At 38.1% G+C, this 16,426-nt stretch overlaps 3 protein-coding genes across 13 annotated transcripts in view; 1 reads left to right on the top strand and 2 right to left on the bottom strand.

Moving 5' to 3' along the window:
- Positions 1–241: 241 nt before the first annotated feature.
- On the bottom strand, positions 242–5,603 carry LOC105697762 (caspase-1). 3 transcript variants are annotated; one of them, XM_012421388.1, is made up of 7 exons: positions 5,454–5,603; positions 3,678–3,842; positions 3,031–3,191; positions 2,675–2,928; positions 2,176–2,354; positions 1,759–1,894; positions 242–1,363 (listed from the first exon to the last, which is right to left on the bottom strand). In XM_012421388.1, exons 2-7 carry the CDS (start codon positions 3,840–3,842, stop codon positions 1,122–1,124), a joined length of 1,137 nt encoding a protein of 378 aa, XP_012276811.1. In that variant the 5' UTR covers positions 5,454–5,603; the 3' UTR covers positions 242–1,121. The 3 variants fall into 3 exon arrangements, with proteins under 3 accessions (XP_012276811.1, XP_012276812.1, XP_012276810.1); XM_012421389.1 differs by lacking the exon at positions 5,454–5,603 and adding an exon at positions 5,273–5,446; XM_012421387.1 differs by lacking the exon at positions 5,454–5,603 and adding an exon at positions 4,954–5,266.
- A 1,251-nt stretch (positions 5,604–6,854) lies between these two features.
- Positions 6,855–10,842, top strand: LOC105697608 (E3 ubiquitin-protein ligase RAD18). 2 transcript variants are annotated; one of them, XM_012421072.2, is made up of 7 exons: positions 6,855–7,302; positions 7,390–7,468; positions 7,702–8,224; positions 8,316–8,574; positions 8,674–8,734; positions 8,861–9,676; positions 10,223–10,842. In XM_012421072.2, exons 1-7 carry the CDS (start codon positions 7,252–7,254, stop codon positions 10,627–10,629), a joined length of 2,196 nt encoding a protein of 731 aa, XP_012276495.1. In that variant the 5' UTR covers positions 6,855–7,251; the 3' UTR covers positions 10,630–10,842. The 2 variants fall into 2 exon arrangements, with proteins under 2 accessions (XP_012276495.1, XP_012276497.1); XM_012421074.1 differs by having other exon boundaries at positions 8,861–9,726; positions 10,223–10,304.
- A 434-nt stretch (positions 10,843–11,276) lies between these two features.
- LOC105697607 overlaps positions 11,277–16,426 on the bottom strand; it is a 129,693-nt gene continuing 124,543 nt past the window's right edge. For 7 of the 8 annotated variants that reach the window (XM_012421064.1, XM_012421066.1, XM_012421065.1 and 4 more), the window contains 4 exons: positions 15,508–16,047; positions 14,520–14,692; positions 13,743–13,892; positions 11,277–13,330 (listed from right to left, as the gene is read on the bottom strand). In XM_012421064.1, coding sequence (XP_012276487.1) covers positions 13,202–13,330; positions 13,743–13,892; positions 14,520–14,692; positions 15,508–16,047 — 992 coding nt within the window. In that variant the 3' untranslated portion in view covers positions 11,277–13,201. Of the gene's footprint in view, positions 13,331–13,742; positions 13,893–14,519; positions 14,693–15,462; positions 16,048–16,426 lie in introns of those variants that run through there. The other variant, XM_012421071.1, reaches the window with a different exon arrangement.

Raw genomic sequence — 16,426 nt, 5'->3', positions numbered from 1 at the left:
TCGAGTCCTGAAGGATTTTTCCCACGCACGTAATAGGGATTGTTAGTATCACTTATTACAGTTCGGTTGATGCAAAACATTTGATTTGGGCTCTCCTTTTTTTTTCTCGATATTTTTTCAGGACTTCTCAAAGGGATAGGGTAGGTAGATAACCACTTGGACATTTATCGATCTGACGAGATATTGGCTCGGAATATTCGTTTCGTGTGGGAATAAGAGATCAAAATTTAACGGAATATCGTGATGTTATTGACTTCGGGCTTTATTACAAATACTGCATGGCAATTGTACAAAAGATCTTTCAAAAGGTGTGCGCTATACAGTTTATGGATACGAACAATATCCAGATCTTAGGGCGTAAAAGTAAAAAAAAAAACGCTCATTCGAACCGAGCATATACAGAGTGAGTCACGTGAGTGGAAAGAGCTGTATTTTGTTTTAATTAAAATTAGAAAAAAAAAATTGCAAAGGAAGATGTCCAATAGTGTAATTAAGTCGAAGTTCGTAGATGTCCGAAGATCGGTTTAGAAATAAATATTTAGGTAAAGTGTTAGACGGTAGAAATTATGCGTGAAAATTTCATTTTTCGAATGATTTACTTAAATACGTTTATTTACAGAGTACCAAAGAAGATCTATTTATTTTTGAACGATTATTGCCTTGTGTTAAAGAAAGATACGATTCCACCTTGCAGGCTCATTATTACACCTATAAACAAAGGAAGAGCTTGCGAGGCCAGACTTTATTAAACTACTCCATCTCCTCCTGTGATTTTTTTTTCATGTTCTAAACCAAAAAAAGACGTAGCTCGCCCCAGTTGCTCGAGTTGCCCTACACGTTAGAAAATCGAAATAATCTCATTTAACTGGCAAAATAAACTATCGCTCCAGGTAAGAGGCACTCTGGCCTAAAGGGTATATGAGATAATAAAAGAAAATACGAGCAGAGTGAACACAGAGTTGTTTCAAGCCCAGTTTAGATACGTCTTTTATGGAGCCATTCTAGCTGCGGCTTTCTAGAAGAAGCTCTCTTTTCGTTGTTCATTATCTTTCTATTCAGATTCGATATCGCGCTGCGATAAAGTGGCGCTACTTGGACCACAAAGCACGCAAGAGTGCTCATCACTTGAGCTTAGGTGTGAAGTAAAGCTCTCTGATTAGCATCGAGGTCGTAGAAGGCACTTGCTTTAGGTCGGCTTTAGCTGGATTAAGGTCGTTATACGTTGCATGTTCAGTGGCGACTTTCCGAGCGGTGAGAGTCAGCATCCTCGCTAAATCTGTAGACATTGCATAATTATCGAGCACGTCGCATAGACACTGCACGTACCAGGAGCCTTCTTTTGGATTCCTCCACGAGTAGAACCCTGCAAAGATAATCGACGTTGATTTAAATAATTCTGCCGAGATTTAGCGTAAAATCCCCTCCTATTTTCTAATCACGTTAACGAAAATTGTAATAATTAATGTACGCTAAAATGCATTTCATTCTTTGAAAGCACTCTTTCAGATTGTGCAATTTAAATGGACACGAGTCAATTTATGAGTCGTGATATCATTAATAGTCGGTACATAAACATAGAAAAATCGAAACATCTCCAGCGAAAATATTAATTGCGAGTATTGTTTAAATAGTGGACCTATGATCTTACTTCGATATAAAAAGTCCTTTTCAGTCAACTTTTCAAGTTAAATTTGGTATCAAGTATTTATTTATAATGCGCTTAGGTACGTGGTGGTGTTTGTAAAATGTGAGACTGACCTTCCACGGTGCTGTGAGCTATAAGAAAATCCGAATGCGTGGGAATTTTATAAGAACTGACGGCAGAATCAGTTTCCATACTTCCGGAGCGAGATTGAAGGGTGATTCCTCGATCACTCCTGTTTCCTCTGCAAGCCTGTATTTGCAATTAAAAAGTCTAAGATTAGAGATACAATTATACAAGTCACAAATAAATGAAGTTCAGATGGGTTATAGAAATTTTAAAATGTTCATTTGGGAAAAATTACGAGTACCAAAATATTTCTGTATGAGGAATGTAAAGGAAGAGGACTTCTAAGTGTATTGTTTTATATTGTATAGTTGAAGAATATTACTTCTGCATTTGTTGCATGTCTGAAAAAATGTCTGGGAATTATATATGTTTATTATAAATGTTTTTGTTGCAATGTATCTTACCTGGAAGAAGAAAAGCTTCGGCTTACCAGCCAGGGAAATACATCTGTCAGCGGTAAAAGGTTTCCAGATGCTGTCGGCTTTATAAGCAACATCGTTTGCGCAAATGAAACCATTGTTTAACCCGTGCGTCAGTACAAAAACGCACAAACAGTCGTTGTCAGTGTGATCTTCCGAACTTACTGAAGCAGAAAATTAACAAAGACGAGTAGGTGAAAATCAATCTAATGTTGGAAAAATATTGCGAGCATCTCTAGTGACTCTGTTATTATGCTAACTGTATACGAACGAATCTAAATGCGGTTAAACATATCAGGAACCTCGATAGAGTTTCGCGTCAAATGCATCATACGCGAAACTTGTATCTTCATTCTTAATATTAGCCCTACTAATTCTCAATGTCACCGGAAATGAGAGGATGTTAATTTAAAAACTGCTGAACTTGAAGTTTTCCTCTGCATTAACATATACGCTAAAAATAGTAGCAAAAAGTACGAGTTACAGTCATTTATCTTATCGATGATATCGCTGTGTTTCAGATTGTCCAAAATCTGTACGGTGAATCCCAAACTTCCAAACGTGGTCTGGATTCTTTTGGTATCGATGCAGGAGCCGGTTCGTTTCTCAAACCCCAATTCGAAGACGTCGTGATTGAAAACCAGGCATTTTCCTCGATTCTTGTGATTCATATTGTAGCGATTGGCATCAGGTATCAAAGGCATTGATGCCGATAGTCCGCTCGGAACGCTGTGAATACTGAAACCGAATAATAACAAATATTTTGAAAAAATTGACGGACTCTCCGTGAGTCATCGTACTACGAGACGTAGAACTTTGGAAACCAAAGAAAGGAATTACTCATCGTCGTCCTCATAAACTCTTGGCACATCTTCGTCGCCCGATACCGGCTGAGGAGAAGCATCGGTCACGTCGTGCCATTCGAAAGATTTTTCAAATTGCTCCTCAAAAACATCTTCGGTATCCGTAGGAGTGGTGGGATATCCTTGATCCGGTGATTCCTTGTGACAAGATTAAACACACCGTTAATAGAATATTTAATGCTTAACATGTTTAACATTAGTACTTAATGCATTCAGTAATTTATTTACAGTAGACTTCTTTTTTCTATACGGTTTTTTTCATTCATTGGATCTGCAAGATCATAAATGAATGCTGAGAAGAACTGATGTACAGGTGATATCGAATACATATTTTTCAAATAGAACATGTTGACGCGAATTACTCAAATTTATTACTTATACTTCCTGTTCATTTCCGTTGAAAGTAACGAAGGAAATATTTCACGGTATTTTCTTGATTGCAAAACTTTATCTGTGTTATTAATTAATAAATATGGCCCTGATTAACAATACATATATTTTATGTGAAATAAAATCAGAAGTGCATCTCTGAGGCAATACTTTTTTCGGTTTCGTCATTTTTTCTCCGTCGATATTGTAAAGCTCTTTGTTTTGTAATATTTAAAGGAATCAATATGAGCATACTATATTCGATCGGGCACTAAGGATTGGCGCGGAGTATCCTCGTCGCAAAATATTTTCAGGAGATCCGAATTTCCCGGCGACGTCACTGACGCGTCGTTGACGTTTTTCATGCATCAATTCCACCCTCGATGTTTCTTCGTCGGTCGTCGCATCTTCCCTCGACATCTGCGAAAATATATCATTTCTGTTCTCAAATATACTTTGAAAACTTTTACCATAGTCCCTTAACCGATTAGCCGTCACTTTGCATTCACTTTTCGAATGTGCAGTACAGAACATTCTTTTACATCAAGATCTTCGTTAACCCCCTAGTAGCATAGAATAATTTCTAAATATTTGTTTGTAATCTTTGCTAAATATCTCAAGCGACAGATTTTTTAAGATTTCTTGTAGACTTCATTCGAAGATATCTGAAATATTTGTTGAAAATCTCAATGACACATTTAGTTTCAATAATTTATAAACATCTCAAGCGACAGATTTTTTAAGATTTCTTGTAGATTTCATTCGAAGATATCCGAAATATTTGTTGAAAATCTCAATGACACATTTAGTTTCAATAATTTATAAACATATACAGAAATTATATTTCTTAATTTATGAACATATAATAAAAATACATTTCTTTAACTTCACGACTATTATCGGACACTTCACTTCGTATGAAAAAACACAAGAAATTTTTCTAATATTTTCGTACCGCTATTTCATTATGGGAGCAAAACGTGTGACTTTGATTTTAAATATTTTTAAAACGTTTATAATGTATTCGGCAGATAATATTTAAAAAATACTTGTATTAAAATGAAACGAAATGTTTTGTATATCTGGTAGAAAAATATTATGAAAACCCATGGAGCTAATATTATATAAATATTACAGGGATAATACTCTAAAGTAAACGTTTTGCAAATATTTCAAATGTCTGCTAAATATTTACAAAATGTACGATATTCGTTAAATATATAGAGAATATAGGACAAATATTTTGTACTACTAGGGACGCATATATTTATGTGCATAATTATCTTCCACGCGTTCTAGCTCCACGACCTTCAATAATTTCTCGATAAAGGTGAACTTTACCCGTACGTCCTTGTCATCGCTATCATTGCTTAGTGAGAAACTCACCTAACATATTTTTATATTGTTTAAATTGAAATTTCCTTATACATCTTTTAACAGTGTGTAATTACCCCGCGCTTCCCATTGCAGACTAAACTAATATATCCGCGTGCTTCAATAATTTCTACTAATAATAAATTACTGTTCCTACCTTACGTTTTGTGTTAATACCTGAACTAAAATAAGAATTCTTTATCTCACTCACAAATTCCTTATACATTTTATCATCTATTCTGTCAGTTTATACACATCATCATTTCTCACTGACCAGCTCAAGTTAATTTACGTTTCCCGAGTCATTAGATTTACTATGTCCTTTATTTATAGATTCTTCTTATTTATTCGTTCTTTCGCCGCCACGATAATATCCCCACATTACATATCTTTTCTTTGATCTTTCTGTCAGATATTTTTTCCTCGAAGACTCGCGTTCACATTTTATCAGCCGAATTAAGGTCGTTTAAGTTTACCTTGTTACTGTCCGAAGTCCGAGCTTATCCTAAGGTCGCTCCTGAGCGCAAACAATTGCGCGCAATGTTCGTCAATAGCGAGCAAAAAAATGAGTCGCGAACCGTGCCAAAATCTTAGGACATCAGGAAGATAAACAAAGTGATAGACTGTCCATAGTCGACATCAAATTGCTCGATATACCTTTAGACTGGCTCTTCGTCCCAATTCCGCGCGATTTTACCACAGAGTGATGGTCGTCCCTAATCAGCTCCTAATCAGCGAATCGAGTTCGTCCTATCCTTATCACTCGTACGCGATTGATCGATCGCGCATAAGGGATTGACATCACCGAGTGACTGACTCATTTAATAAGTGAAGAAAATAAAAATTACATGTCCACTCTCCCTACCCTCTTTCCTCTAAAAAAAAATGTAATAAAGGGAAGGAGAAGCACGGAAGTAGAAATTCTGAAATGGTTGGACAGATAAAGGAGTATAAATGGATTTGTAGTCGGACGTGACATTGTTTTGTAGTAACAGGAAATTAAACTGGAACAAAGGACGGAAAAAGGTTGAGATTTTTTCTATAATTACGATGCTTATTTGCAGTGCTGATACTCGATTGCGGTAATGCATCCTTTGTGAGCGATAATGAAGATTGCGGTCTTGGATTTGAGTTCAATTGGATCTACTTTAATTATGATCTTCGTTTCTTTTTTTTTTGTAAACGTTTATCACTAATCGTTGGCCAAATGTAGCTCGGTAAGAGATTCAAATGTGAGGCGTTAATGCATATGGAAAATGATGGAACCCTTTTTGCATTACATTATTAATTGAAATTGGACATTGTTATTCATATGGGGCTTTTTCTACGTGGGTTGTGATGCATAATCTGTAATTCCATGAAGATTTTTTTGATCACCTCATAATTGGAGGCACTGTTCATTTACAAATCTAGTGTGTAATTTTCTTTGCATAAATATCCGCATCGTTATAAGTTTATCATATTTAAAAATACCCTATATAATGACAGAAGAATATGAGCTGTTATTTCTTTATTGTTGATGGCGCTTATGTATATGATTGTAAAATGTATGCATCGGTTGAAAACTCCGCACGTTGGCAGCACAGGACACGATTTGTACACGCAGGCGCAGCCTGATGCGGGAAATTTCAGTTCTTTTTTCTTATGTAAACTAGCATTTTTACCTTCCCCTGGACAGAAATTAAATATTAAAGCAGTAATCCGGTTACACCTCCTGCCTTATATCGGTTTTATAACTACTGGTGTTAAGCATCGTATAAACGCCGTTCATCGCCGATTTTACTTGCGAACCCGGAATAAAATGGCGTTTACACGACTTTTAACGCCATAGAGGTAAGAATATATGTACACTGGCATTCATCGATGGTTTCCTCTGAAAGATGGCACCTCCATCGCGAGTGCGCGGCCCCTACCAGAAATTTGTTGCGCCGCCTTTGGGGGCAAAAACGGTGAAAGCTAATGTACGAAATCAGAGGGCAGCACAGCTTGCGATCGCACGACCCTGCCCGTGACCAATCTCCCAACTTATCTCTGCTCGACTCTGCCTGTGAGCAATCTCCCAACTCCATCTCTGTCGGTTATTCTCTTCTGGTACTCTTCTATGGCTCTTACCTGTGCTGCTAAATTCAGACCGATTCAGACCAATTCTGACGTGTATATGAATTTATCGCCGGTGCTAAAAATGAAAGGAAATGGAGGGAAACGATGTTCTGAGTAACGGTGTGTCGAGAGCGGCTATTTTTTATTTGTTTTATAATTTTTGCGCGTGTCGTTTCTCTCAACTGCAACAAGTTTGATGTTGCAATAATTATGGTTGTTAGTGAACTTTCTTGGATGACAGAATAAGTAGCTTGGGACATACAATACACATACTGTATTGAGGAGTAAACAATATTCGAATTCTACATTTCATCCATGTACAGTATTTTGTGAATGGTGTTGAAACAACGAAATCATGGGGAAATTTCCAGAAATTACCTGGCCAGCGGATTATATGGAACTGAAGGTTCTTAATGTTTATTGATGTACTTTGAAAAATTTTGAGTTAATCATTTGAGTAATAACTAACCTATATGATTTAATTTCTTTTCAGAGAATCGAAGACTTGCTCCTGTGTGGAATCTGTTATGAGTATATGGATACAACTGTTATGACACCATGTTCGCACAATTGTAAGGAAGTTTTGTGAAATAATGTTGCAGTGAATGTCTTATTAAATCATGTCTTCTGATAATGATAAGATTATGGTTTTTAAGCAACGAGGAACAGATTTAGATCAAATGAAATTAGTCATGGATGAAAGCAAAATAAATCAGGAGCTAGGATGACATTGTTACTTGTGCTGCTTGAGCAAAGAAGTTATTTAAAAAATATGAAATTAAGAAAAATTATTTTCGATTTTCAGATTGTTCCTTATGCATCAGGAAATATTTACACTATAAGATGCAATGTCCTGCTTGCTTTGAAAAAACTTTTGAGAAAGATTTACATACTAATAGGATATTGGATGAAATTATAGAATGCTTTCTAAAAGTACGAGATAAATTAGTTACGTGTATAAGTGGAGCTAAAATTGTTACGAGTGAATACTTGGCCAGTCCAGAGCTTCCTCCGACGAGACCGGCACGATCTAGCGATATTATTAAGACACCTAGAAGGTTAAACAAAGAAAAATCTGATCAAGTTGGAGATTGTAATTTTAAGGGGCATGATGTAACTCCTGAACAAGGTGCTAACAGTCCTAGTACTAGTGGAACTCAGAAGGTAGCTTCTATTTTTACGCCGAAAAGTAAAAAAGAAGTATCTCCCACTATCTGTGGTAAAGTAGTAATGTGTCCAGTATGTAAAGTGGATATCTTGGAAATTCATATAAACAAGCATCTGGATGATTGTTTAAAGAGGGAGGCAACAATTGATCTTCCAAAACAGTAAATTGATTAATTCTTTGTTGTTAAAGTTTCTGTATTAATCATAAAGTACTTGAATGTTTTTTCAATTCTGTTCATATCGTTGTTTTAGAGAAGAACCCAAACGCAAACCTCTGCCAAAGTTGGTGTTCAATTTGATGAAAGATATTGAGCTGCGGAAAAAGTTAAAAGATCTTGGTTTACAATCGCAGGGTGACCGAAAAACATTAGAAATGCGGCTACAAAGATACTCAACTCTGTACAATGCAGAATGTGATAAATCAAAGCCAAGACCCATATCCGAATTAATCAAGCAATGTGAAGAAGAAGAGGGAATTGAGAAAAAAATGCAGAAAAGTGTCGCTGTGAATGTAACTATCTTATTTTCGTTTCATATCAGATACATTCAATGAATGATTTATTTAAGTATGTAACTCCTATTATTCACTGTTTGCTTTTTTCTTTAATAGAAACTTAAAGTAACAAGAACCACAGATGAAAGCAGTATAGAAGAGGCTCAGAAAAAATATTGTATGTATTGTTTATATCGATAAGATTAGATAAATTTTAATGTTGTTGATGAAGAGAAATTTGAATATGCTTTAGTAAATTCAATTTTTTTTGTTACTATTATCCTCAACATACTTCTCTTTACAGTGGAAACACATAAATCAAGCTTCAGTGCTTTGATAGATACCATTAAAAATCGTGAAAGTTCCAAACCATCTGCTAAAAGATCAATTTTCAATAAGTGTAATAGTTCTGATCTAAGTGCAAGTCCCAGAAAACCTGATTGCAATCGGCTTGTTATCGAAGAGAGTGATGATAGTAATTTAAATTGCTCTTATATGGATCACAATGATCTTGTTTATGTCGATTCTGACTCGGACATATCGTGTCCATTGCAGTGGTACAGATGTGAAGATCCACGAGACTTTGTTAAAACTCAGCTCAGTAATAGTAGAGATACATCTCTGGAGGAGAATTCGCAAACTTTTGATACATCCGAAATGAATACAGTAAGTTTGTCTACCAATCAAATCGATGACGATGCCCATTGTGAGAGCCAAAGTGCATCAAAAGATGATGTGAAGTTTGAAATCGATGTGCCATCTTCAGAATCCACAACCTTGACAGGCCAGATTATAAGTTCAGAGTTGGATAGAACTTCAAAGGCACCAGCATTTGATCCTTTTGCAGCACCAACGGATAGTGATTCCACAGACGAAGAATCTACTGGCATTAGGGAAAAGGACAAAAAATATACAAAGAAAAGAGCGAAATTGGATTCAAGCAATAAAGTGTGCAACTTGAATACCAGTCTTTCTGATGTGGACGAATTAAAACTGTCCGATACACAACATGAGCAGCAAGAACGCGAAAAGAATGCTAGACAGCTGGCAATGACTATTGCTGAAGATTTCTCATTTGATATTTCGAGCAACGATAGTTTCGATTTTAGTAATAATGATGGTGCGTAACAATAGGCATTTAAATTAACTTTCAACTTCTGTGATGTATAAGTAAGTCCCTCTTTGTACAGTTTGTCCTCGTTTATTTTACGAGAGCTGAAAATAGATTTAGATTCATTGCACAGACGACACTATACACATTTGCAATGGCCTATCAGTCCGTTGGTTTCTCTGCGACTGGAAACATTTTACTTGTAAACGCATTGCCTTGTAGAATAAATTCCGTACTCCGTAAAACTTGTTAACTCGATGTTATTATTCAATTTTTGCTCTAAGCATTTTGATGAATGACTCTTAGTGACCATGCGTCAGTATTAAAGAGGTCTGCAATTGTGCCAATTGAAAGTGTATCTTGTTAAGCGAACATCATCTGCATTACTCAACCGCAGTCAATTAGAAGTATTAAAATACAATCGCCATTAATAGAACTTAGAGTTCATTGATTGCTTCCTGTGAGTGCATAGCAGAAATATTAAGTTCACTGTTTATTCAATTAAAACACTATTACTGCTTAATTGACTTCTAAAAAATGTTTTATTTTTCGCAGAAAAATTGGAAGTCAGGAGCAAACAGAGATCGGTCGTAGCAGAATGCACGAACAAAGGTGAACCTACAGTTGAGAAACGACAAGATAAGGAAAATACTGACTCTGTAACAAATGACGTTAAGGTAACTCGTCGATCGACAAGGAAAAGAAACCACGTTTCACCACAAGGCGGCAGTGAAACCATTAATCGTACTCTTGACAAAAGTTTAACCAGGAGGGTCCTTGACGAATCGAAACGAAATGTAATGAGTACCTGTGAGCATGCCACGGATCCTGTTGTAAATATTAAGCCAAAGCATACTAGACGAAAGCGTGAGGAAGTTCCAAATGTAGAAATTCCTAATGTTCCAACAAGACCTACGCGTAGGCGAGCTGCAGCTAATAAGTCATCCAGTGAAAATGTTTGATAGCGACTATTTAATGCGGCCGAGCGTATCGGTGTTATATTGAATTTTGTCATTTCACTAAGTTTCACATGTTTAAAACGAATAATTTTTGAAACTTGATTATGATGTACACAAGATTTAATTTTCAGTTTTTCTACAGATAATATTTTCTACTGAATTTTATTGTATAAATACAGCCGGAAGGAAACAAAAGATGAGAAACGCAAGAGGAAACTGAATCATATATTTAATTCCGATTTGTGTTTTATGTATTAATAATCGATATTTCGTTAGATATTATAAAGGGTTTGTGAGGATACCATGTTTGCATGCCTGCCATGTTAATTGAATTTTTGTCTGGTACATTCCCTTCGTACTTGTCGATTAATCAATGTACTGATTTTCCGCACAGGATCTTAGTTTCGAAGAGGCTTGTACATTAAACTATTCTAGTTATCGAGTTATCTTTTCCTTGATCATTAAAATATTTTGAACAAAACTGTTCGATTTTATCCGACTTCACTTGAAATTTAAAATCGTAATACATACTCGATCTTTATTCCTATTTTTTATGACGCTTTTATCCGTTAGTGTTGAGATTTTAAGTATAATACGCACCTAACAATAATTTTTTGTCATGGGTTCGGCATGCCAACAAAGACACTATAAACACCGGCATAGTTATCAAAGACGGTTGACTTTATTAACAGATTACAACATTGTAGCCACACAGAGGACCAACCGTGGCTATATATTGACGACGATCGCATGAATTTACATTAGTCCCATAAATCAGGTTCCCTCGATAACAGGCATCAACAATAATTTAATAAGCACAGTGCAACATCAAAACAGCTGTCTTTGACATTACTTAAACGTTACTTTGGTATTCTTTATCTGATTTATCTTTTATAATTCCTTTATTGACAGGCGCTAACGTTCATTAGAGTTTTGAAAGTCCTAACACGCTAATAGACCTAGCTATCACATTTATTCGCATACTATATTAAACGCTATATCTCCGCCGATAATTCTTAATAGAGTACTCTTGATTCGGTCGCAATAGTCGTTCCTGGTTTTAATAATCGTCTCCGCTCATTAGGAATATTCGCATCACTACGTCCAAGTATTTATTAAGTGATTAAATCCTAGGTGTATTTCGAAATGAACAGCCAGCGTTGGGAGTACGTTCACATCTTCAAAAAATCGTCGAAGACGCGACGATACCATCAACGTACACGTTAGGCCTAATTACGCGGCCATTATCGCGATAATTGGACGTCGTGCGAGAAAAGCGTTTAAAGACTACACACGATCCACGTGCTCCCGCGAAACGAGGGTAAAATGGAATTCTAAAGTATAAATATAACGAAAAACCTTCCGTCGACGGTGAAACGATCGTTACAGGCTGCGTCCTAGTAATCGCGCAATTGTACACGTGGATTATCCTCGACGTTATACGTAAATCACGGAGCCGGTAAACGTAACCGGCTCCGCATAACGCGCACACAAGTTATTTCCCTAAATGTACATAGCATAAAATATTAAATCTCCACCTATCCTGTACTTCTACCTGTAACTGCAAGAGGATATGTTCAACGCGAGTTAACGTTACACTTGATTTTCGCTCGCCTCGGGCGGTGTATATTATCAATTATAGAGCGCGCGTCCACGCACACGATAACTCGATGTCTCTGGTATAAAAAATTAAATTCGACGTTAATTCCACCGAGTATTCTCTGGGACGTAATTTACAACGGTCCGCCTGCATAAATTCTCGTGCTATGTATTTACAATGTATCTTTTGATTGACTCTTTGATTATTCAGTTCTCCTTAGCGCGCTTAGCTCGGAATATACGTGGGGGTGTATTTAAGATTTACGCGGAGCTCTATCTCCGCTTCTATTCTCATTTTCCGTTTAATTTGTCCTCCGATGTCAGAGGGAACTAATCTCCGGGAGTAATTGCACTCGTACTTGGGTCGATGGGGGGAACGAGATGGAACGCTTCAGGTAAATGGCATTTCTCGGCATGATTGTGTACACGCTGCTTATAGCTAGAACGAGGACGAAGGCGTGTCTAATGTCCAGCTAATTTTCAGAGGACAAATGTTTGGAGTTCATTCCCTCGGGTAGGGGAATGTATCTTGATGCTTCCATGAGAAGGAACGATAATCGGGGTGTCACTTACTTCCGGAAATCAATGTGGACTAGGAGTCGTACTTCTAACAACTTGACGATGTCTTTCGCGGGATCTTTCGGAAATCTAGACATACGTGTATGTACATTCATATGTACAGATGTAAATGTTCAGCGTTAATTAAAACTCTGCGGCACCGCTTTATAACTATTAACGGTTAAGTGAATCTGGCACGGGTTTCAATGATCGCTCTTCCGTTTCGATTACGGAGACACACGAGGAACAATGTCCAGAGAAAAAGGCGGTCGCGTGATCCAACGGTTTCGTACGTAACTTTCCTAGCAGGAGGAAATTCTTCAACGTCCTTCTCTTCTTGCTAACGAAGAATAACTCATGACTCGCCACTTCTTGTACAGGGCCACTTTCGGTGCCCGACTTCGGGTTCAATCTAACATCACGTTACGTTTGCGTTGTCCTTCTTCGTTTTTCTTCTCATCACGGTGATCCCTATGGAACCCCGGATTTTTCGCAGCAAGTCTATTATCTCGGCAGTCGACATCTCCTCCACGCTCTCGTCGTTAACCTGGAACCAGGTACGACCGTTTTTAGTCTTTAATAATCAACACATAGACATGAAATAGCAGTAGCCGATTTATCTGTTAATGAATCTCCAATCAAGTCGCCGTAATCGGAATGTCATCTGCTGAATTTTCTAGGAGTGAAGCTTGTGTACTTGGATTCCAGCTACAATGAATGCAGGTACGGCTATTCTTTTTTATTTTATTACTTAGTATAACGTGTAAGCAGAAATAACGTCTCTAATGGTTGAATTTACTTTCAGATTCATTGTCAGGAAAATTTCCTTTTAACTTTTATACCTCCGATCCCTGCAGATATGGCCGATGGAGATCTCTAATTAAACGCTATGCAACGTAGCGGCTGTTCTTGGCGGGCACCCCATTATTGGCATGGCATTGTAATTTCTAGGAACTTACCATAATTAACACGTCACCCTGTTTAAGCCGGCCATCCTTTGCCGCGACACTATCGGCATGTACCACGGATATTACCGTGCGATTACCTTCCGGCTGCAAGCTGAATCCTAATCGACTGTTCCATCCTCTGGTCAGTTCCACCATGAACACCTTAATCAAGAAAAACGGCGTTACCACGTCGTAGGATTAAAAGAAAATCATAAATTACTCTTCCACGGATCGAAGTACCGACTTTTACTTGGCTCTCTTCCGCGATATAATTTTCTGGTCAAGTAATCCCACCAGAAGAAAATAGCTTATATATTTCCAAAGCTGGATAACTATCTCAATTGAAGTAATTTGAAACAGGTATTTAAAATGTGATAAGTCAACCTGACAAAATTCTATAGAAATTTACATACATTTTTACAGACCTCATGAGTGAAGTTTCACATGGGAAACCGTAAAATGGTAGAGTTACAAATTAGAAAATGTATAAGTATCTCTAACATTGTATATTTATCATAATGGCGCATTTTTACCTGAATTTGATGTAATATTACATTATAATTTTCTATAATCTAACTCGGATTCTGAATGTGATATTACAGAGACAATGTAATTATACTGTAAGTTATCGTGGCATCGATGATTGAGCATGTAAATTTACATGGGCACTTTTGTCAGTGCATTTTCCATCTCGCAATTTCTATTTTAACTGGATTTCGAGGACCATTTAACCGAGCTTTGTATATTTTCAATGTCAATGTTCATGAATGTTCATTTTAAGTAAGATACCTCGCTTTCCTGATCATGGTTGCCGGGTGAAGTAGCCGAATCCGTGGTACCTTTGCCAGAAGCCTCCTCAGCTTTTCTCACCTCACCTATGCCGTCACTGGGAGTGAACATCACACCTTTCCATTTGAGCAATCCTTTGCTGCCTCCTGGATCATCCGCCCCCAGAACTTTTCCTGAACGAAGAGCAACGAGGTGATTATGTCGACGCTGCGACGAGCATTAACCGAAAGATACGGATGCTTTTTACGCGCTCGTGAGAGCATGCGCGTAATCTCACTAGCTGATAGACAATGGCCAGATGCTTGTTTGCCCTGATACGCCAATAATCCAACAACGTTAACGTCCACAAAATGTTATACACGTAAACGCAGAAATCCTAGGCATTGAAGATAGAACAAACTACTTGGTTGCCTATGTTCTTTTTAACCAGTGGTCAGGATAAAAATGGGCGATTTCAAGAGAAAACCGATAAGCCGCATTGATAAGGGACAATCGACGGACGCGGACGTCCTTCCTTCGGGAAGGAAATCATATAAAGTGAAATTAATCACGGTATCATCAAAGTATCAATGGATCCCTCCTTGTTCATTTTCACGGACCTATCTAAGCTTTCCGATCTTCACCTAGACCCTGGACAAAGATCGATCTACTCACTTGGAAATCTGTGAAAACGATTCCCTATTTTGAGAATCGATTGTCTTTGATTTCATCCGATAAACGCCACCGTGATTCAGGCAACAAGTAATGTTCGGCGTTAAAACTCTGACAACGCTTCGATCATTTCGAACGATTTTCAGTGATTTCAGCTTGCATTGCATGAGCATTAAAATCCATGATTTCTTGAGTGGATAATCCGGAATAATCCCTGGACAAGGATTCAACAAGCGAGGATCGAACTCAGGATACAACAATTCGCGTGACCGCGATTGCAGGGATTACGTACACAATGAATCGCAACACCTCGGTGGAAGTTCGAGTCCAAACCAACCTGGGATGTCCTGGTCGCTGGAATGGGTGTTCTTGTTCTTGGCACTGTTATCGGCGACCCCGCAGGCAGGGTTAGCGCTCTGATAAGCGGGATTCTTGTAGCTGAAGGCAGTGCTGGCAGGATTGGTCGAGGGCAGAAGAGGCGGCATAGAGGCCGGCTCGGAGGGGAGGTTGGTGTCCTGCTCGTCGCTGGACAGACCTGGGGCATCCCTGGCCAGGTCCTCGCCTTCGGCTTCGGTTCCGAAATTCGAGTCACTTTCCGTAATGATTACTGGCCCAGTGCATTCGGAATCGGAATCCAAGCTGAACTGGAAGTGCGGCTTGTCCTGCGGGGCGGCAAGGTCCAGGAAATTCGGTCTTGACGGCTTAGAGTCGCTCGAATCGCAGACGTCGTAGAGGGGTGGAGGGTCGATTATGTCGTTGGCTGGCGTGTTCGGCTGGGAATTCGTTATTTGGGTCTTGATCGAACACTGGTCCGAGTCGGAAGTGTCCGCCTGGCTCGTAGTCGATACTTGCGTGACGTAGTACTTCTGGTTTGGGTCTGGAAAATGATGGGAAACGTTCGGTCATCGGCAACAGGTGTATGTGTAATAAAGGACCACCACCCGGTGGTCCTTGCTCTTATATAATGGAAGGATTTATTTTTTAGATGTGATCTTTAACTATGTACACTTGGTATCAAGGAGTCGGCTATACACCCCATAGCCCTTTTCTCTTCATAATTTTCCTTCAGCCTTTTTTTATTACAGTACATGCTATACGCCGTTTATTAACTTTACTTGGTTACTTCTATAGTTATCCTTCCCTAAATGGCTGAACTTTCATATAGTTTAGCTGTTGTTTGCAATTTATAGTGAGAAGAAATGAGGTGGTTGCTGAGATCTGCGTATGGGTTCGTGATAAAGTAACGATGACGGAAA

This window comes from Orussus abietinus, unplaced genomic scaffold (assembly GCF_000612105.2).
Source record: "Orussus abietinus isolate OABI.00-Male unplaced genomic scaffold, Oabi_2.0 scaffold21, whole genome shotgun sequence".
Lineage (NCBI taxonomy): Eukaryota > Metazoa > Arthropoda > Insecta > Hymenoptera > Orussidae > Orussus > Orussus abietinus.
Note: the sequence above shows the minus strand (reverse complement) of the source record. Positions and strands in the feature narration are given on the sequence as shown.

Excerpts from the sequence above, each read along its gene's own strand:
- LOC105697608 (XM_012421072.2), top strand. The coding sequence starts at position 7,252 with ATGGGGAAATTTCCAGAAATTACCTGGCCAGCGGATTATATGGAACTG. Across the intron at positions 8,225-8,315 it reads ACAATTGATCTTCCAAAACA|AGAAGAACCCAAACGCAAAC; the intron begins GTAAATTGATTA and ends TCGTTGTTTTAG. Across the intron at positions 9,677-10,222 it reads CGATTTTAGTAATAATGATG|AAAAATTGGAAGTCAGGAGC; the intron begins GTGCGTAACAAT and ends TATTTTTCGCAG.
- LOC105697762 (XM_012421387.1), bottom strand. The coding sequence starts at position 5,022 with ATGTATAAGGAATTTGTGAGTGAGATAAAGAATTCTTATTTTAGTTCA. Across the intron at positions 3,843-4,953 it reads GTATTAACACAAAACGTAAG|ATGTCGAGGGAAGATGCGAC; the intron begins GTAGGAACAGTA and ends ATATTTTCGCAG. Across the intron at positions 1,364-1,758 it reads AGCTCACAGCACCGTGGAAG|GGTTCTACTCGTGGAGGAAT; the intron begins GTCAGTCTCACA and ends TTATCTTTGCAG.